Below are 22,851 nucleotides of genomic sequence, written 5' to 3' on the forward strand. Positions count from 1 at the left end.
ATCACCTAGCATTAGAAATTCTATATGAGAAATCATATAGATTTCATTGGACACATAACGTTCATGTGATTTAGTGGTGCAATTTCCAATTATGGGATCACATGAAAGTTATGTGAAATTCACATGGATATTTTCCACTGGTTATGTGATTTATTTTATGAGTGTACTTTAACGTTCTTATTCTAATTGCTTAAGGTGATTCCACATATGGCTGCTACGTAGGCTATACATGCACTTCAACTTCGAATTTTTCAATTACACAAATCTCGGAAATCGGTGCCCAATTTTACCTGAAATTGCTACTTCATGTATGCTGCAGTGCAGCAAACGTGGAGTAACAATTTGAATGTTGCACGTGTTGTAGAAGCTGATATTTGTGCACTTAAAGTTTTTAAGTGGTTCCGAGAATAAATGTGTCACAGCGATTCACCTTAAGGTAAACTATATGGGAGAGAATAGCTCTCTAATCAAAGTTCAGAACAGAAAAAGCAATACAAATAACCATTGCTGGCTATGCCCATCTTATACGTTACTGAGGGAAGCAAGAATATTGTTGATGTAACATCAACTTAACGGGAAGCTAGCGACTAACCGACGTCCCCGTAGATGCTACGGGGTTGGATAGTTGGGTAGGATATGGGTCAGGATTGGCTTAAGCAGGCGATGCGACCATAGTAATTGCTCTATTTTGGAGGAGCATGGGAGTAAACCCACGATCTTCTACTCAGTAAGCAAAAGCGGTAACCACTTAGCTAGCCGAGCTCTTCAATTTAAATTTTGGGACCTTATTTGGTTAAGATTTCATGAATACTGATTGAAAAATAATGTTTCTTCCAAAATTCATTAATGTAAAAATAATAAAAGAACAAAGATGTTACAAACGGTTTCATAGAAATGAAGTTAAAATAGATGAAAGTAGAAAAAAGAACAATCTCACCAAATCAGTCTAATTGATCCCGTAGTAAGCGGATCTGTGGCGGTATAGTCTGGTGTACATCTTATTTAAAAAGTCCCAAATGAAGTGATCCTTCAGCTTGAAATGCAAGATATTCGGATAGGGTCGATTGCTCCAAGTGTAAGCAGTCTCAGTGCTGCAGCTTGCAGCTCGAAGTGAACCCGAAGAACGATGGGACGAGTTCGATGGAGGTTACTCCTCACTTTCGAAACCGCTTGTCAATTCGAAGGGACGTAGGGCCAGTATGTCTTCGGGGACGGGATGCAGAGAAGAATTTTACTCTCTTGAAACTTTCAATTGTTCAATTGTTAATTGAAATGTTATTCGGAAAAGTTAACTTCGGAAAAAGGTCTTACAATCGTTGTAGCATTGAAGCATCTAAATACCAACCGCAGACAAGTATGATCGCTTTCTGAATGATTTCGTCCCTGAAACGATTATCGAACTAGTCGAACTTCAACACTGAACTCCTTCGTGATTGACCCAAGTTGTACACTGGGACGCACGCCAACCATATGTGCTATGGAAGCCCCTGATTTATCCATCACTGTCGAGTTATTGCTGCCAGCGACCTCCAGCCGTCTCTGTCATGTATTTGGATGTGAAGAAGGGGTCTTCCAAAACCCTATCTCAGGCAAGTACGACGATATTTCGAGCAATCCACTTCCTGAAATGTATTATGCTTACAGCCCATCATTTCCGATAAAAGCACAACCTGCTTTATTCAACTCGACACTCGGACGTACAGTTGCCACTAACCTTGTGGAAGCCCTTGATCCTATCATCGCAGTCGAGCCTATGCTGCCAGCGTTCAAAAGTCATCCCAGCCCTGCGTTTGAGTTAAGAGAGGGGGTCTTCCAAACTCCAAGCAACAACTTCTCTGCCTGAAAAATTCTTGGTTTCCGGAGTGCCATTGTAGGAGAAATGGCTCTAATGTTGGCCTATGGATCTAAGATTGGGCCCATCGCAAAAATCTGCTATTTTTCAATTTTATATTGATGAACAGTCATTGGGACGGCACTAATGGATATTTTTGGTCGCTATTGAAAATTTAGTCGATTGCTGAATTTATATATGGGCCCAAATTAGGGGCATTTAGGCCGACATTACACCCATTTCCCCTATATGTCTGCTCCTCGACAATTGTGGTCTGAAAATGAAATTAACAGTATACCAACCCCAACATGCCAGAAATCGAGACGCACCACAGAAAATTCACCGGAAGCATCCAAATGCTCTGATCTAGTCCTGGCGAAGAGTGGACGACGTACACCATTATGATGAATCAACTTCTGTTTGTTTACTGCCGTTTTAATCATGGAAGCCTCCGAGTGACCTGCAGCCGTCCCGGCCTTGTGTGCGGGTCTGGTGAAGGGGTCTTCCAAATACTCGTTTACTGCAAGTATTAAGTCGTCCATGTGAATTAAACTGTTGATCCGTCTCTTGATTTCTGTTTATCTTCGCTTTCGATTATAACCGCCACTTCCAGCCTTTCTACGCCAGCTGCTCTTTCGCTGTTCTCCCACTCGGACCATTGACGCGACTCGCGTCGAACCCTTTAGCGGTTTACGAGTCTTTTATCAGAACACCAGGGGACTCATGACTAAATTGGCCGATGTTTATCTGGCTGCACTTGACGGGGAATATGACGTATTCAAAGAAACTTGGCTCGATGGAAGGATCAATTCAGTGCAACTGTTTGGCGACTATTTTACTGTCTACAGATTAGACCGTAATTCATCCAACAGCATTCGTACTCGTGGTGGTAGTGTCCTGATCGCTGTTGCTAACGCATTCGCCTCCTGCGTGATCGCCGACGAACGGTTTACTACAATTGAAGTGGTTTGGGTTAAGGTCAGCCTCACTTCGCGGAACATTCTCATTCTCATTCTGAACGTCGACATGACTGCAGCATAATGCAGCTTCATCTGGATGCTGCAGAGTTTGCATCGTCCTTGGCTGATATCACGGATTTGCTTGGTGAAGTTTATCAGCCTGGGCTTATCTGGCCACCTTCAGGCTAGGGTTATCCGTTTTCAGATCCGATTGCATCTTAAACTACTCCTGCCATCCGCTTACTTGTAGACGACACTGCTTTTCATGGCCTGGGCCAGATAAATCTTGTTTCCAATTTCCAGTCTCATTTTCTTGCCTTGGTTTTTGTAAGCGAAAGTGCACTTCAAGACTGTGTCATCGCTGAAGCACCTGACGTCATCGTTCCTCTTGATAATTTCTACCCTGCTTTGGATATATCTATCGCGAACGGATCTCAAATTCGTTTTGATGAAACCCCGACTGCCAATCGTCTCAATTTTCCGTAGGACCGTTTCGTTGTCTCCACAATCCATCGATAGGAAACATGACTGTTTTCTGGCTAGTTATGAACATTTGTGCAAATTAATCTAAACTATAGATCTTAAGCCACTTGCTAAACCCATAACTAGACCTTTAAAAAAAAAGTTTAACGACTCTTGTCGCTTTAGCATTAGCATTATCATTATTGACCGCCCACGGTTGCTAGTCTGTTATTACCAGATCAGCTGTAATTACACAGAGAACCAACAGATGATGTTTGGGACTAACATTCATCCTCAATGTGTAAAAACTGAAGATCTAATATTTAGTAATACCAGCGCCGGCCGTGTCCGAATGCAGGTCCAATAGGGAATAGGAAGGAATGTGTTGACGTGATACTCGCTGTGAAGGAAACCGAGAAATCCTCTGCGCTTCCACGAGAAATCACTGGGATGTTGGATGTGGGGAAAGGTTTGCAGCAGCAGGGATCGTTTTTGGTAAACTAATGCTGATTGTAGTGATTTATAATAGGTACACAAACACAAAAACGCACACACACACGCACTCGTGAGTATAATAAGAATATAAAATGATATTTAATTGAACTTTAACTTTATTTTAACTTAACTTTAACATAACTTCAACTAAACTTTAACTTAACTTTAACTTAACTTTAACTTAACTTTAACTTAACTTTAACTTAACTTTAACTTAACTTTAACTTAACTTTAACTTAACTTTAACTTAACTTTAACTTAACTTTAACTTAACTTTAACTTAACTTTAACTTAACTTTAACTTAACTTTAACTTAACTTTAACTTAACTTTAACTTAACTTAACTTTAACTTAACTTATCTTTAACTTAACTGTAACTTTAACTTAACTTTAACTTAACTTTAACTTAACTTTAACTTAGCTTTAACTTAACTTTAACTTAACTTTAACTTAACTTTAACTTAACTTTAACTTAACTTTAACTTAACTTTAACTTAACTTTATCAAACTGTAACTTAACTTTAACTTAACTTTAACTTAACTTTAACTTAACTTTAACTTAACTTTAACATAATTTTAACTTAACTTTAACTTAGCTTTAACTTAACTTTAACTTAACTTTAACTTAACTTTAATTTTAATTTTACTTAACTTAACTTTAACTTAACCTTAACTTAACTTTAACATATTTTTAAATTAACTTTAACTTAACTTTAATTTTACTTAACTTTACTTTAAATTTACATTAACTTTACTTAAACTTCTGTAGGCTAGTTCATCTCTAAGCTGAAAAAGTGAATATTTATAATATAAATGCAAAATTCAATAATATAAATGAAATATTATAATATAATCCTAGAGGTGTTTCATCATCGAAGAGCTGAAAGCAAGCTTTAATAATAAAAATCCATACATCCCGCATGAATGAAAACTGAAAAAAGTGTATTATTATTATGTAAATCTAATGATGTCATATATTCAAATATTCATCGATCTGAAAATAAACTTATCTTATTTAAAACAATGGATCTAACTTGAGTGAAGGCTGAGAAAAATTAATCATTACGTTATAAATCCAAAGATGTTCCGTCATCAACGAACTCAAAAGATGTTTCATCATTGAAGAGCTGAAAATAAATTTTTATTTAATAATATTTCTTCAAGTGTTCGTCAAGTGGTTGCATACGCAGCAAAGCTATGCAAATAAAACGGCGTCCCCGAAAGCTGTTTATAATTTCACTTTAATAATGAACCAATAGTCAGAAAAATCGAGGTTATTGGACAGTTAACAGTTTTCATGCACTTGTTATCATGCATTACAATGTTTTTGTATTTTCCTGAGCGAAGGCTGAAAAAGTGAACCATTCTAATATTATTCTAAAAAATTTCCATCATCGAAGAGCTGAAAATAAACTTAAAGATTTAAATCAGTAAATCCAGCCTTAACGGAGGACTCGCGAACACAATAAGCTCCCCCATCACTCATATTCCGAATCTGATTAAATGAGTATTTACAAGTATACAACTAAATATATCAACAAGTAATGTTATTTTCTCTCCGGGAATGGAAAAATAAAATGGTTAATTGCTCTGTCATATAAACGTTGAACATACATTAGAGAAAATCAAATAATGTTACGTTGCTTTTTCCAGATGTGTTTTGATCCTGTTTTAAATATCTGTCATTGAATATATTATAATAATATAATAGGACCTGGGGTTTATTCAAACTCAAACTCCACGGTGGTGCCCTTTACACAAGAATAAGCCTCTACTACCGATGATCTTTTAAACCTGGAGACAAAAAAGCTACGAAAAAGCGCTTATGCCTTCATTAAATTCTACTCTTAAGTGACGTTAATAAAAATCTCTTGAATTGGTCGCGTAGCGTTGGCAATTATTCACGGCCCACACAAATTTAAAAAAAATTGCATGGACAATTGTCTACGCAGGGGGGGGGGGTCAATTATCCCAAAATCCTGTCTACGTAGTTAATGAACAGCCCCTAAGAGCAATCTTCAACTGGAACGTACTCACCAAATCAATATATCCGGGAGCACATTCCCGATGCATATTTTTCTCTCGCAAACCCGTCGTCTTCGGCGTCGGCGGGAACTCGGTGAGCAATTTTCTGATACGGAATTTTCACTGAAAAAAAACCGCGTATTCACGAATTTCAACACACCGAACTGCGAAACACGTTCAGACGCACTTTTGGTACACTTTCGATATCAATTTCGTACGAAAACACTTATATTTTTGCAAAAATAGTTGCAAGCGAACCAACATCAACCCCGATCGTACCGAGCTCTTTCACGCACCTTTAACGACTCTTTTCGCTTTTTAAAAAAAGTAGACAACCCAAATTTTTGCAATCAAAATAATGCACAGACCCTAGGAATTCTAGACGTATAACAATTTTTTTTAATAAATCAAGGATGGCTAAGCTATGCCATTGCAAACTTGCCATTACACGTTTTTCGGAGGCATCGTATTCGGAGTGTTAACACAACGAAATGATGCAGCATGGAGAAACTATAGGTTCGAACGCACCTTAAGCAGACCCACCGAAGATCGTCGAATAAGAACTACTTTAAAGAAAAAACGGAGGAAGGATTTGAACATCCAGAGAAAATAATTTGGATGACCGAACCAGATTTTTCCTTTGAAGTAAGCCAGTTATTTTGATATTTTTTTCTTCTCTATCCACTTCCCGAATCGGAAAAGTTTCTTGAGTAAGCTGAGGGGCACCATGATGGGAGAATAAAAACTTTAGTTTCAATGTGGAACGATTAACATTATAGCTTTCAATCTCCCATGAGGTTGCTAAGTCAAACCGCCTATGTATAGTATAACACCTAAACAACACAGCAAATTAAGATTGTTCCACGCAAAAATATAAATCATGCCTGACTGCCGTTTAAAACGTCCAACAGATTGCAATCAGTGCTGAAAATTGAGATTGTTCAAACAAAACGAAATTTATGTTAATCCCAATAAACCATCATGAAATATATGCTTGACTCGCAATCACGTTCTTTATTCCAATCTCCGTGCTGCAATAAGAACGCTTCAACATTTCTCCACGATCGCAGTGATTCGTTATGTGCCCACAATAAGAAGTAGCAAATGCACGCCAATCTCCTACTGAGCCCTGCACCACTAGCCACAGCAGCAGCGTCATGAGACCTCTAGGGCTTGGCCCAGCATGGGCCCTCTGCAATCGCCGTGTAGGTACTGCTCTGTCCTGTGTCGTTCCAACGGCGAAGATTTATAGGAATAAGTTAATGAACTGTGTGCGTCGCTGTTAGGTTGCATTCCCGGAGTGAGGCTGCCTTGCTTCTCTTTCACGGCCATGGTCATCCCCTTAGCAGCACTACTGGGCCGCGGGGTCATTGAAAGCAATCATCGTGTATTCGCAATCCTCTGGAGAGGTCTGCGTTGGTTTGGCGCGGTGCGGTCAGCCATAGCAGCGGAAAATCTATCTCGCCGATCTTGGTTTCTTTTACCTTTTCTTTTCTTTTTCCAACATTTGCTCTTACCACCTGCCGTCTACCTCCATGAAGAAGGCGATACCGATAATTTGAACTTGATCTTGATTTTGTTCTCGAATGTCGTTCGCTTACATTATCTACAGGTGAAAGCAGCTTTGTTCGTGCAGTAATTGTTGATTTAGAGCAATTATCAGCAGTGTATTTTTGGACTAGCGTGGATAGAAGCCGTCAACAAATATTGCTAATTGCATGGCTAGAAAGCTCTTAATTTGCACTATAAGGGAGAACAACCCTGTTTCCTGGTGTATCCAAAAACTGCTATCTATAAGTGCGATCTGTCTTGATTTGGTTTTAATCATCTACTGGCGGATGTTCAACCATAGTTAATCATCAAAAAAATAAAAATAAAAAGATTGGCAGTCAAAATCGAAGCAAACCAAATGATCCAGGTAAATCTGGATACGGATTTACCAAAAATAAAAATAAAATATAATTTAGGAAACAGATACCTTCAAGCCGACATCGGCTTGCAGAAAGAAGCGCACAATACCACATGATGATGGTTCTAAGCAGACGAATTAATCACATCCAGGCTTGGCTACGAGAGAGCGTTGATTATAATGATACACATTATAGGTAGCTCTGGATGTTGCGAATTAAGATTTATCTAATGACCAATTTTCGTACAGGAAACGAAGCCGCGAAATTGGCGGAGAATATTGTTTTCAGAATGATCATTATTTTTTGTGCTAGCACTCATTTTCTTTTCGACTGCGTCGTAGTTATCCAGATCCGCATAGAAAATGATGAAAGATGATCGTGCTTCGCAGTTCTGTGTTTGCGTCTTATTTTCAGTCAGTATGGAACAATCATTGGACATTTTTATGTGTGTTTCAATAAATTCTATTAGTAATCGGGAAGTAGTTGAAGTATATTGAAGAATAAGGGCATTAGCCAACGAGCTAAAAATCTCAATAATAAAGCTTAAACAAAATCCTATCGAGCAGAGAGCAACAATGATATGAATGATTTCCCCGAGCATAAATAATTAAAATATTTGTTTAGCTCACAGGCTACAACACAGAGCCTATTAGAGCGCATTGTATGAATATTTACACTCATTGTTCTCAAAACAAAAGAGCACATCTAGCAAATCCATTTTTATTGCCATCATTCGTAGGACGAAAAAAATCCAAAGACGTTTATCAATGTGTTAGGACGGAATTGAACGAATTTAGAATCTGGAAACAGTGTCTTTTTTTCCTTGCTTTGTTTTCCTTCGATCTTGTTTTCCGTGCTGAGCACCGTGATCAGAGATGTTATGCCTCAGAACATCCCGGCGGCGCCAACTGGGATTGAACCCATGCCTGCTGGGGTGAGAGGTATTCACGCTTATCTTTACACCACTGGCGCCACTCAAGATTAGTTTCAGTGTCAGATTATGTAAATTATATAGAATTTTCAACGAATTTATCGATGATACAATATCATCGTGAACAAAATCTACTTCAATTTAAATGACAGCTTTCATAAGTTCCTCCAATGACGCATTTCGCAGCTGGCAGCACCCTTTCAGATTTCAATGAAACTGGAGCCGTTGAGAATTGACACACCCCCCCTAAAATGTCTACTTAGTTTATGAACATGCCCTTATCAGATTATGCCTCAGAAGTAGACACCAGAATAAGGGAATGATATTTTGACAAGATCTACATCCCTAGCAACACACTTTCATCATAATAAGTTGCTGCAACTTGATTGTGACAAAAATATGTTACATACAAGTAACCACAACTACTCACTGACAAGTGTGTTGCTAGGGATGTCCAGAAAGTTTTATTGAACTCGGAGAGCGTGCTGCCAATTCTGAATTCGGTTTGGCGAGCCCTTTTCATATGAAATTCTCGATTAATCAAAGTGAACTTAAGTGCTAATAAGACAAAATTGAATCGAAAATTGAGCTTAATTGGATTCTGAGATGATTTTGAGCTTCACTGGTTTAGTTTTGTGTGAAAATGGCAAATTTAAAAAAAAAATGAGTTCAGACATGAAAAAGTTTTTGTAAGAAAAACCTTTGTTCCTTAAAAGTTACCATCTCGCGATGTATGGACGGTTGGTAGTAAACATAATTAGGGGAAATGTCTCTAATGTTGGTTTATGGATCTAATATTGGGCCTATCGCTAAAAATCTGCTATTTATCAATTTAATCTAGGTGAACGCGTTATTGGGACGTTACTAATGGATATTTTTTGTTGCTATTGAAAATTTAGTCGATTGCTGAATTTATGTATGGGCCCAAATTAGAGACACTAAGGCCGACATTACCTGCATTTCTCTTTCCTAATGGAATTTTTTTCAGTATTTTTTTTCGATAATTTGGATGATTTACTAAAATTTATCAATACAACACTTTTTTGTAGGAGCTATCATTTTTCCAAAATATTTTTTTTGAAAAAAATCGGCACAAAATGTTTGGCCCTTCTCAAAGGTTAGTCTAGATCAATGTTGGAAAAACTAAGTATGTGCAAAGTGGCTTATCTACACGGCGAATGAGAACGACTCAAATCTGAGTTTAGTTCACTCATAATCGCCAAAAGTGCAGGAACTCAGCGATGAGTAAAATTTGTCTTAATCATGTGGAAAACCTAAAAAATCAGCCGAAAAATGAGGAATTTGACGAAAATTTTATTCAGTTTCGGAGTAGTACCAATAGACTAAGTGAATCCAATCTTTACTTTTCTCAAATTCGGGAATTTTTCCCTGGAAAATCCTGGGAAAACATGAGGCAAATTAACTCATCGCTGAGTTCCTGCACTTTTGACGATTATGAGTGAACTAAACTCAAATTTGAGTCGTTCTCATTCGCCGTGTAGTCAAGGTCCACACATCCAGAAAGTTTCATTGAAATCTGAGAGGGTGCTGCCAGCTTCGATTCGATTTGGCGCGAAATGCGTCCAATGCATTGTAGTTATCAGTATCAGTTATTGAACAGCTTACAGGATTTTCAAATAGGTATCTTGAATCTTTTCACGATGTCGGGATAATCAAGAAGCACGATTATTCAGAACCATAATTTTCTTCTAAAGGGTGTATTCGATAAAAATGGCACACCGAAAATCTTCTGTAACGGTTCAGAGGCGTCCCACCGATGGATCGCTATAAAGCTTGGTATTGCAAGTACAACCAACCGGTGAACACTCTTTTTTATTTTAGTTACCATGGGGATGTAATTTGTGATTAGCCCTGGTCCCTTTCAAATTGTATCATTATTTATGTACGGTCCTTATATTTGAAATGACGTTTCACATTCATCTAGTGATAGCCAATTTTCATTCGAATAATCGATTAATAGATAGGCCGGCGCCGGTGGTGTAGTGGTAAGCGTGACTGCTTTCTAACACCCCAATGGGTCTGGGTTCAATCCCAGCCGAGGTCGGTGGGATTTTTCTGAGGCATAAACATCTCTGGTCACGTCTTCCTTCGGGAGGGAAGTAAAGCCGTTGGTCCCGGCCCATGTGTGTTGTGAATGGGTGCGATATCCTACGCAGGTGTGGAAGCTGCCTTCCTGCACATTCGGTTGGCGTCAATGGATGGCAATCGATGTCCGTCGGTGATTGGCCTTAGATTGAATAATTGTTGTAGATAGACCACGTTAACCTTAGTTCAGCTTTTAAACATCTAAATCTGGTGATTTAAATCTGCCAAAAGCTTAACAGTACTATACATTATAACAGTTTTTTCTAACACTTGCTTAGCCTTCTAGTTTTATTTAAAAAAATAATAATTAAAGACCGCCTCAAATCTCATGCATTTATATGGAACGCTTTAGTTTTTGTTTGCTGACTAATTGGATTTACATATTTATATTGTCAATTTAAGTCTAAAAATTACCTTTGCATTTCGGGATTCGAACCAGCAGTCGCTGATTCACAGGCGTAAACCATACCTACTGGACCATTTAAGCATATCTGTGACAAAAGATATGACCATTAATTTGAAGCACGTCAAATTTTAATTGAATAATAGCAACCGGAAGAGTATTATACAGCAATGCAGATTTGTAAACAATAACTGGTGAACTGTCATTTTCAAGTGCAGTTAACACAATGAGGACACAAGTACGTGATTTTTTTTTGTGATCATTTGGATGCTATTTTAGTGCCATAATTGGGTAATATTTTTGGAAATGCGGTCTGAAACTTCAGTGCAATATAACAGACAAAACACAGGAATGCAAATGTTAATACCTTCCGACGTCATCGCAGCCCTCATCTACCTGGAGCTATTTCTAAAAATCTTCTCTTCCTTGTCTCTACTGTTGCCACTGCTTGTAATTATAAAGGTAGGCAGTGATTTAAGAAGAACTAAAATGCCGGAAATGCAATGAGTGGCACAGACACTGACGATATTTAACAAATCAAGCTATCATTGCTAAGCTTGCTTTGTTAAGCTTAAATAAGTCTTGTTAAATCTTTAGATCAGCTAACTTATTGAGGTTGGATTATGGGGATACAATTCGCTTCATGCACTTATAATACACTTTAGTCAGCCTGATGTTAATCAGCTTTGTTCACCTTAAATCAACCAATCAAATAATCAGATTCTGTTCTTACTGTTCAGCTTGAATTGTCACTTGCCCAAGTAACAATTTTGGTTTTATGAGGGTTCTGTAGATCATGATTTGGACTTAAAGAAAGCTATAAAACTTCGATAAAACCTGCAATGTTACTTGGGTTGGGCATCTGGTATGATGAGAGAATATCTGGGAGGTGTGATTTGAATTGTTGGACAGATGAAGAATTTTAGAATAACACCTGACTACGCTGAAGTCTTTAACATATATCTGGACGGTTTTTTTTTGTAAATCTATGATTACCTGGAGGTGTTTTGAATAGTTTCTGAGCATCTAGTATTCAAAATACCAGTTGAGAGGATATCTGGAAGATATGATTTGAATTGATGTGCAGCTTAAGATCTTCAGAATGATACCTGATCAAGCTGAAGTCTTGAACAAATATTTTGAGGGCTTTTTAGAGATCTTAGATCACCTGGAGATCTTTGGTGTTTGAGAGAATATCTGAAAGCTGTGAACAAGCTTAAGCCTAAAACAAATATCTTGACGATTTTTTTGAGATCTATGATCCCCTGCAGGTATTTCGAATAATTTCTGAGCAAACCTGAAAAATACCTGGAAGGTGTGATTTGAATAATAGCGGCACCGGTGGTGTAGTGGTAAGCGTGTTTACCTCTCACCCCAGCAGGCCTGGGTTCAATCCCAGTCGGCACCGCTGGGATGTTCTGACATAACATCTCTGATCACACCCTCCATTCGGAAGGGAAGTAAAGCCGTTGGTCCCCAGTTCATGACTTGATGGGTCAATAGGTAGGGTCCAGGTGTGGGAGCTGCCTCACTGGCGTCGGTAGCCTTGGTGCACACCACGGAAAACAAGATCGACGGAAAACAAATCAAGGAAGAAAGCCTTCTCCTTGGTGTCGGCTTTGGGATCACCTACTTCATTAACGATCATGCGAAGTTTTCCTCTTACGCTCAAGTCCGATAAGGGTTTTGAAAGCCGTCCACGTTTTGTTATCGATGCCGACGTTGGCAGCGTTCTGATCCTGCTCGATGAATTCTTTGATTCCAATTTATCCATCAAGCCAATTCCGAAAATATGACTTAAATCGCTTTTTCATGCGATTAACTTCATATCATTGAATATTTTCACTATGTTTAAATTTCGTATCAAACAAATGTTGGCCATTGATTACACTATAGTAGTTTAAATGCAAGCTTAGGTATGGATAAAACTCAGCCGCAGATATTTACTATAATCCACATACAGCAGGAACTAATTTAGAAATAAAACTAAGCCGAAGGTAGCTACTACGGTTATCAATGAGCGAGCTTCGAAGTAATGGTTGTAGCTGTAATTTTTAACAGATATTAGGACATCTTTCATAAAAAAAATAGGCGTTTTTCAAAAGCTGTTCATGAAATATTGAAAAATGATCTTCTATAACAATCTTCAATATTATGATTATACCCACTGCATAAAACTTCAGAAGTTGCAAAACAATTGTTGATAATTTTTGTCGGCCTGCGCCTGTTTGAATGACTTGAAATATCCAATAGTTATCAAACATTTTCATATCGCTTTATTTGCAAATGGGACAAGTTGGGTCCTTCAGTATTTGTAAGGATACATTCAAAGCTTGACCTAGAGCTAAAAATTAAACTGGTAATGTGCGAGTATCAACCATTTTAAAATTTCTGTAATTTTTAAATTTCATGTTTTTTATATTTTTTTAACTTTGTTTTTTAACAAATTACAAAATCATTTTTATTTTCGGACATCTTATTGTATTACTTTTCTTACAATGTTTAATGAATTTGTAGTTATCTTCCATTTAATTCCACTTAATTAATTTTGGTATACATGACAGATACGTATTTTGACTACAATGTGCAGTCTCCATCAGTGTCATTTCCACTTAAGACTTATCAAAACCTAACCCCCTTATGTACTCATCCCCTAGGTAAAAATGTCAAATTGATTACTCAATTGAATTTCATTAGAAGGGGGATCAAGAGATTGCTCATTTCTTTTGCGTTTAAGAGTCTACGAATCCAATGGTTCGAAGAGGATTTTTCCAAGTCTATGTCCAAGCAGGGTTACCCTAGGGGCACGCACTACCAGGTATGAGTGCGTGATATTTAAAATACATCGTAGTAATTTAAATACCTTTAGGACAGTAATAATTTGAATTTAAATACGTTTAGCGGTATTGAAAGTAATCAACTTACAATTAAAGATAATTAATGTAATGGAAAATAATTTAAATATATTGAAAATAATTGAAGTAATAAAATATTGTCAGTATTTAAAGTATTTAATGAAATTTAGAGTGTTTTCAAAGTAATGAAAGCAGTAATGACAAGTTTTTAAGTATTTGGTCTCCTGAAAAAAAAATAGTTGGTCAGTTCACACAGGGCAAGCAAAGCAGAAATCATCAATGATGATCAGTCATCATAACGTTAAGCTCGCACCCAGCACAATTGGGTGCAGAGAGAGATGAAGCAGATCGTGAAATATTGTTGCATTAGTAAACCAACCACAACGTAAAACGCAATTAGTAACGTCAGTAATTGCTTGTATCGTAGTGGTTTCACTCACACAACTTAGCGGACAAACACTCTTCAAGCACACTAGATTCTTCTCATTTTTTGTCATTGTCTTTCTCTTCTCGCAGCCACTTTCACTTTCTCAACCATTAACAAAATTCGACCACTAAATAAAAAGGCTCCGAACGAACAACGCACATTCGAACAGATCAGCACCGTGCGACGAACTGGATTAGGCCCAAATTTCACAACTGCCTTCAAAACGCATTAGGATCATCATATGAAGTCAAATCCACACGTCCAGGGAAATGTGTCTCAAATAAATGTTCCAGCACTTCTTCATCAGTAGAAGTATAGTCGTCATTTGGTTTTCGTTCACTTGGAAATTGTTTGATTTAGTAAGAATTTTGTTTAATCGACTAGCCTTACTCCAACTGACCATAGAGTTTTTTTTTGTAAGCCTTCCGAGCTGATTTAAAGGCTTCAGAACCTTCTGAGCGACGTTTATTCCAAGACTTCCTTGAGCTTGGCTAGATAGGAATTCCACCAGGGCTGGACATTTACAGGACAGGAAGCAGGTCACTCTTTAGTGGCTAGGTCATTATTTTCAAGTCAGCTACTAAAAAGAAACACCAAAGAGTCACTAAAGTCACTATTTCTTAAAATTAAGTCCCTAAAGTCATATGTTTTTACGATCAATGTTAAGAGTAAAGAATTTGTCTTTTAAAAAAATCACATTAAAACACTTGATTTGGTAACACACTTGATTAACAGATTAACAGCAAATCTGACTAGAATAGTGTGACTGCAAACAGACGTAACGTCAATTGCCCGATTGGTTTTGACAGAATCGCTAATATTGTAATTTTGTTTTAGCATCTTGGTCTAGACTTTTGAAGGGTGGCCACTCAACCAGCAAAACCGGGAGAAGTGGGAAGTCTCAGAATTATAAAAGCTTTTTACCCAATCCTGAATCTTGAATTTCATGTGTTTGAATTATCTATGAAGATAATTTATACATTTCTAGAAGACAAGTCTTCATTTCATATCTTTGAGTATTTGTTAGAATCATCTCAAGATGCCTTCAAATTTGCTTTCCCTTGATTCTCTTGAATAAGGTTATGCTTCTCTCTGGTGTTTCATTGAACTGTTTGTACCTTACTTTACTTTTCTTGGTTCGACGGTCCCTCAGAATTGCACCTGCGTAACAATGTTATGCCAACTAACTCGGTTCGTGGATGCTTGTTTCCAATTTCTTGACCGTCTCACACTTCCTAGATCTTGCTCTACTTGGTTTAACCACCTTACTCCTCTGCGTCTTATGCCAGCCGGATTCGAGGCAAACACTATTTTTGCGGGATTGTTGTCTGGCATTCTTACAAAGTTTCCCGCATTCGTCGTTCGAAAACACCCAGTGCTTGCAGGTCCTTCTCGAGTATCGTCCACGTCTAGTGCCCATAGAGAACTACCGGTCTTATCAGTGTCTTGTACATGGCACATTTAGTACGGGTATGAAGTTTACCCAACCTCAGGGTCTTGTGGCGTCCGTAATAAGCTCGACTTCCGGCACCACCACCTCGAACTCATCTCCGTCGATTGTCACGCTTCTGCTTAAGCGAGCCCTACCCGAGCAAAGTTAGAGATCAAATTGAAATCAGAATTTGCTGTTATGATGTAATTTATTTTGAATACTCCATTTGATCTCATTTTGGTTGACTTAACGGTTAACACAGCAAAAATGAGAGCAAAATTTTACACTGTTGAATCAAACGGAAAACTAGTTCTGCTTTCAATGAAATCAATTTGATTACTGATTTTGCATTCATAATGTTTGACTGAATACGAGCCTGTCGTAAATGGTTAGCATCCATGCTTCTCACACAGAAAGCTTTGAGCTCAAATGTTACCTCGGGCTAGTCACGAATGACCTAAAATGTGTTAAACAAAACAAATAAACAATAATCAAATTTTAAACAAGAAATTAACAACAGAACTTCAAGTTAAGTTGTTTTGATTTAAAAAGTCTTGACTGCATAATGAAAGCACAATATGATATCAGACTTCTGTCACGACAATTGAAATCAAAATGAGTTTTCATAATGATAGGAACTGCAAACTTTAATATCGATTTGCTTTCATTTTGTTAACCGACTTTGCTCGGGTATCGCGCTCGGTTCCATCAGCTAACAGATATTTTGTCTTCAACGTATTCACCTTTTAGTCCAACCTTCTCTGCTTCACGTTTCAGCCTGGTGTATTGCTCCGCCGCGGCCCGAAACGTTCTTCCGACAATGTCCACGTCGTCAGCAAAGCAGATGAACTGGCTGTACTTATTGAAGATCGTGCCCGCATGTTAAAGCCCGCACGTTTCATAACACCTTCTAGCGCAATGTTGAACAGGAGGCAGGAAAGACCATCGCCTTGTCGAAGTCCTTTGCGAATTTCAAACGAGTCCGATAACGCACCCGATATCTTCACGCAGCACTGTACACCATCCATCGTAGCCCTGATCAGTCTGGCTTCAGCTTCCCGGGAAAACCGTTCTCGTACATAATCTTCCATAGCTCTTCACGATAGGTGAACTTGATATTTACGAAACTTTTGGAGAATCTGCCCCAACGTAAAGATTTGGTCCTTTGTCGATCGCCCGCCCACAAAACCGGCTTGATAACTTCCCACAAATCTGTTTGTAAGCGGCGATAGACGGCGAAAGATGATCTGGGAAAGCACTGTGTAGGCCACGTTGAGAATAGTGATCGCTCGACAGTGTCGCCTTTTTATATATTGGGCATATTACTCCCTCCTTCTACTCCTCCGGTAGCTGTTCTGTATCCAAGATCCTGACTATCATTCGGTGCAGGCAGGTGGCCAACTTTTCCGGGCCCATTTTAATAAGATTCACTCCGATACCATCTATACCTTTTGCCTTCGGGACTTTTCAGTGGAGTGAAAATGTAAAGAAAATATTCGCTTTGTTTCTCGAAACTGACATTTGATTATGAGAATTTCTTACAGGAGTAAAGAATTGCAGACTCGTCGTCTACGCAAATGGTTTCACCAATACCATTATAAAGTCATTATATAAATTTCGTCTCAAACACGTCCCTAAAGTTCGGCCCATAGTTTTAAAGCGGAAGTTTCGTTAAATCTTCTGAATTAACAATACAAGTGAAAACTGTGATGTTGATTTATTATGCTACCATGTTACAAACAGGTAAGTCCTTTCAATTCATGAAATTTTCAGGTTTTTTGATGACCACCACAGTATAGATTTTCATTAGTGCAATAATACGGCAAGATCAAAGCGCCTAGAAATCAGAAAAAATATAAAAATTTCACTCAACTTTTTCTTTAAAAAAGAGCAATAAACGTACTATATGTGTCCTAAAAATATGCAATTAATTTATGGATTACAATTTCACAGCAGATGCGATACTAGTTTTTCATTCCGCTGGATTATTGCTGAATAAATTACTTATTTGCTTGATAGGCCGAAGTGAGGGGCTAGGCTGACATTACAACCCGTAACCCTATTTGTATTTTGGTAAACAAACTTCATTATTTTAGCTGTACCTAGAAAACTATCCCACTGAGATTTTTTCTGACTAAATTTTTGGATTCAGCACACGATTTTACATGGGAAATGACCACCATTGTACAAAGTTCAAATATGCTGTAAACTAGTGTATTCAAGTAATAGGTTAAATGGCTCTAATTTTGGACTATGGCTTTAAGATTGTGCCCATTGCTAAACATCTGCTATTTATCAATTGTATCTAGATGAACGCGTCATCGGGACGGTACTAATGGATATTTTTGGTTGCTATTGAAAATTTAGTCGAATGCTGAATTTATGTATGGGCCCAAATTAGGGGCATTTAGGCCAACATTACATCTATTTCCCCTATTAGAGCGATTTCCTATCCCTCAGGTTTAGTTGTGTGGCAAATGCCACCTTTGTCACCTGTAGAGTACGGTGCTGCTCATCGTGCAGCAGCGAATAAGTGCAAATGTTTTGCAACATACAATATCAACTAGATAATACACTATTTGAAACAACGTAATTTTGTTAAGACTTCAAGAGGCGGGTGCATCGTTATTTTTGGGAGATTCATATATAAGGGTATTCAATATTAGGTGCGACTACTTGACTCAAATTTTAGGAACACAGCACTGTTGCAATCTGATATGGTAAAGTCTCTTGAGGGGTCAATGGATTCTATAGGAGCACACATTGAGATTAGAATATTCCAGAAATCCTTTGCACGTGCAAACCCCCTTCGGTGCAAACGAGCATCGAAAGATAATCAAACTACGTGAAATGTAATTTATTTTTATGGCCATTATCCTGAACATCCCATTCGGTCGTCCGAACGATCGTCGCCGCACCGTCAACTGGGGAAGCTGCACAAAGGGAGAGAAAATATGTGAAGGCTATAATTTACCGGACCGGCCACCGCAAACGGATGGCGGATGGTTGGGAATGCGCAATGAGCTAAACGGGTGAGTACCTTGGCCGTGACCGTCACCGGTATATTTTCTTAGGTAACAATCATATGGCAGGGCAGAGGTAGAGCCCTTCCTCATGGTGGTGCTGGTCGACGGTGTCGTTGTCGCCACACCACTCCCAATAAATAAGGGCGTTGCTGCGAAAGCACCGCTCAAGAGACGAAGACGACCGCTTTCATTGAACTTGACCTTGAATTGCAGTGCGCACCGAGTGCGAAGAAGCTCGTACCAGAGGAAAATTGACGATTGGAACAAAACAAAATGCTCTCGGGAGGAAGAGTCCACCGGGATGGGTTGGAGGTATTTATTTCTTTATTGTTATACAATCGAATGGTAGTGCATTTGATGTTGCGGTGAAGGGGGTAATTGGTACTTTGAGACATATAAGGAGAAGCTAAATGGGGAAAAAAATGTTAGCTAGAATCGGTCTGAAGCTCGGTCGATGGGCTGGGAGGCGAATGATCGGTGGCCACAAATCGTTTTCCATCCAATCTGAGCAAACCTGCAATTACGTCAGTGCTCCATTATTGTCCGCTGAATTGTGAGGACATAAAATCGAATCGGATTCGTTCGGAATGTATCAGCAGCAAAATGAAGGGAACACAAGTTGGTTTGTTTTATTACTCGTTTTATTATTTTTTTTCAGCTTTTTACAAACATTTTACATTTTTTACCTTTGAGTTCGGTTTTTCGTCTTTTTAAGATAGGACGGCACTTGCGTTTGATCTGTTCCTTTTTTTCTGTTTGTTTTTAATATGAGAATCACAATTAAATAAATATTTCGTTTCGTTCGATTAAAAAAATAATAAATAAATTAATTGATGAAAGCAATCCATTCCTCCATACCTTCACCCACTCGAAATGCTCTCACTCGCAAACTTTCCAACCATTTATTTTTACATAATGGGAGGAACTTGGCGAGCAAGCCCTAGATTGATGGTACCGACGGGAGAGGAAAGGAGCTTTATCGCGAAGAATTTTTTGTCACTACAAACGAAATGATCTGACTTGATGAGTTTCCATTAAAAACGTAAGATTCCTTAAAATAAGAAAGGAATGTCAAGCTTTCTATCTCTCTATCTCTCTGGGTGTTTGTGTGAGTCGTATGGCTTAGAACAAGTACAGGACCCTAATTAGCGTAAACTTAAAAGTTTATTTATCTAGGCGGTTTCGTTTTCCGTGTTCTGGGCTGGTTCGGGGTTTTCTGGGGCTGGTTCGGCGGCTGTGAGAGTATCAGCGGATGCAGGAGCAGCAGCTGGTTGTTCGGCAACAGGGGAGGCAGCAGCGGCGGCAGCAGGAGCTGAATTCTCAGAGCTCGATGGGGCAGATGTTGGTCGGAAGAAGTTCTGCACGTTTTGGACTATGCTCTGGATTGGGTTTGGCTGCTGCTGGCCAGGCTGTTCGGAATTGCTGGATGGCCGATTCAGGACTGATCCGACGGCATTCTGGACCTGCTGGATAAAGTTTGGCTGAGCTGTGGTGGCTTCACCGGTCTGGGAATTTTGCGAGTTTGGATTCAAGAAGTTTTGGAAGTTTTGACCGATCTGTTGGATGAAATTGGGAGCAGCAGTGCTGGTAGTGGCTGCATCCTGAACAATCTCAGCCGCATCAGCCGCAGCAGGAGCGTCAGCTGGGGCAGCAGTGGTCGTTGAACCACGGTTTAAAATCGATCCGATTGGGCTATTTTGGATGAGATTATTGACTGGCTGAATGATCTGCTGAATCAAGTTGGGGCGAGCAGTGGTAGCATCTTGCTTGACATCAAGAGCACGGAGAACATCAGATGGTTCCTGTTCAACTTCCTTCAATGGAGCAACTTCTTCAGCAACTGGAACGGTCTTGAGAGCGATAACCTGTTCTTCAACTGGCTTCTCAGCTTCTACTTTAACTTCTTCAACCTTTTCTTCAGCAGCAACAGCTTTGACTACTGGCACTACCTCATTCTCGGCAACTGCAGTAGCAACAACCTCTGGTTCTTCAACTCCTACAACTGGGATTACGGATCGCAGGGAGTCGACTGGAGCAACGACCTTCTCTTCAACGGCAACTTCAACAGCTGGAACCTTCTCTTCAGCAACATCAGCAACAACAGCTGGAGCAGCGGCATCATTGGCAGCAACCTCGGCAACAACCTCTACAACTGGCTCAGCAATGAGTACCTTCTTCTCTTCGACAATGGCAATGGGTTCTTCAACGCCAACAACTGGAGCAGCAGAGCGCAGGGATTCAACTGGGGCCACTTCCTTTTCTTCAGTTACATTTTCTTCAACATCATCAGACTCATCAATACTATCAGCAATAGCAGCGGCAGCAACTTCAGATTCAACTTCAGCGACCATTTCTTCGAAAGCCTTGATTTCCTGTGCATCAACAATCGTGTCTTTGACTACTTCCTCCTTAGGTTCGTCAGCAACGACAGCAACTGGTTCCTCAACAGCAATAACAGGCTCAACGATCTTCAGCGATACGACTGGAGCAACTTCAGCTTCCTTGACGGCAACAGCTTCTTCAACAACCTTTTCCTCAGCCTTATCCATGATCACTTCGGCAACGGTCCTCACGGCTGGGACGACGGTTTCCTCCTTAATCTCGACGACAGGTTCATCCTTAACGACAGCAACAGCTGGCACCTCTTCTTCAGCCACTGGCAGAGCGCTACGTAGAGATTCCTCAGGATTGCTGTTGACCTGCTCATCCTTGATATCTTCGACGACGACCTTCTCGACGACTTCGATGACTGGTTCGACCTTACGCAGCGAATCAACTGCAGCAACAATCTTTTCTTCCACTACAGGCTCGATAACGACTTCGGCATCCTTGACGACTGCAACGGGCTCTTCGACGGCTATCACCGGGGAAGCACTACGTAGAACCTCAACGGATTCCTTTTCTTCGGCGACGACTGCATCTTCATTGACAACACCGACCGGCTCAGCGATCTCAACGACCTCAACGGTACGTTGATTTTCGACTGGCACGATGGTTTCCTCCAGGACGACTTGGGCTGGTTCTTCCTCGACGGCAACTGGGATTTCATCCTTGCGCAGCTCGTTCACGATTTCCTCCTTGATGATCTCTTCCGCTACTGGCAGCACATCTTCGCGCGCCACTCGGATAATCGAGGCACCGAAAACTCCACTCAACGCCACACAGGCTAACGCACAAATTAATAAAACTTTCATTTCCTACAACAAGAGTCTTTCCGAGATCACCCGTAGAAAGATCGTCGAAAATGTGAGTATTGTTTTGGCACAAATAATTCACTAAAATATGTTTTTGTTCAGTTGCTACACACAATCAGTCAGTCACTCTCGTTTGTTCACTTTCTCTTTGCCACCGTTCTGCTAATGAGTGTATGCTCCCTTCGTTCCTGTTCGGCGTTGTGATCGACGACGATCTGCACTTAGCCAATTAATGTCTCCGACTGAATGTAAAATGAGAAAGAAGCTCGATTTTATATCACCGTTGGTCGTAAGCCGATGACCCGTTATATTTTTTTCTTTCTTTTCCTCTTTTCGCTTTCCTTTCTCACTTTAGAGTCCGCTTCCCATTCCTTCCGTCCTCCGTCCTTCCTGATCGATCCAGCGGGACTGGAGGTGGTGGCAAAGTTCTGTATGCAATCAGCAAGTCCCACACCACACCGGCCAGCATAACATGTTGAGCCCAAATCACGGATCACCTCCAGAGAAAACAGACAGCAAGAGCGAGACCATCCAAAAAAGGGAAGAAAGAGCCACTCGGTTTTGATGTGCTCACATCCGAGAAAGATGGCAAAAAGAATCTTCGGATGGAGTTTTCGCTCTTTCGCACCCATCGCCTCCCTTCTTCTACTGCCCAACCGGCCGCGCCATGAAGCATTCGAATCACGGCGGACATTCATAAACCAATTCTTTCTTCCCTCCAGGGGGGATTGGATGTGCCATTTGCCCATGGGTTCACTTATTTACTTTGTTGTTTTTTTCTTTCCTCTCGCTGAC

At 39.6% G+C, this 22,851-nt stretch overlaps 1 protein-coding gene across 1 annotated transcript; it reads right to left on the reverse strand.

Annotated features, from left to right (window-relative positions):
• Positions 1 to 19,485: 19,485 nt before the first annotated feature.
• Positions 19,486 to 22,312, reverse strand: LOC135712304 (titin-like). The gene has a single exon (XM_065235270.1). The coding sequence runs from the start codon at positions 22,054 to 22,056 to the stop codon at positions 20,035 to 20,037; it is 2,022 nt and encodes a 673-aa protein (XP_065091342.1). The 5' UTR covers positions 22,057 to 22,312; the 3' UTR covers positions 19,486 to 20,034.
• Between the last annotated feature and the right edge of the window lie 539 nt (positions 22,313 to 22,851).

This window comes from Ochlerotatus camptorhynchus, unplaced genomic scaffold (assembly GCF_037179485.1).
Source record: "Ochlerotatus camptorhynchus isolate MF236.1 unplaced genomic scaffold, CSIRO-AGI_Acam_v1.1 ptg000469l, whole genome shotgun sequence".
Classification (NCBI taxonomy): Eukaryota; Metazoa; Arthropoda; class Insecta; order Diptera; family Culicidae; genus Ochlerotatus; species Ochlerotatus camptorhynchus.

What these genes read in the sequence shown, in the direction of transcription:
- LOC135712304 (XM_065235270.1), bottom strand. Translation starts at nt 22,056, where the DNA reads ATGAAAGTTTTATTAATTTGTGCGTTAGCCTGTGTGGCGTTGAGTGGA.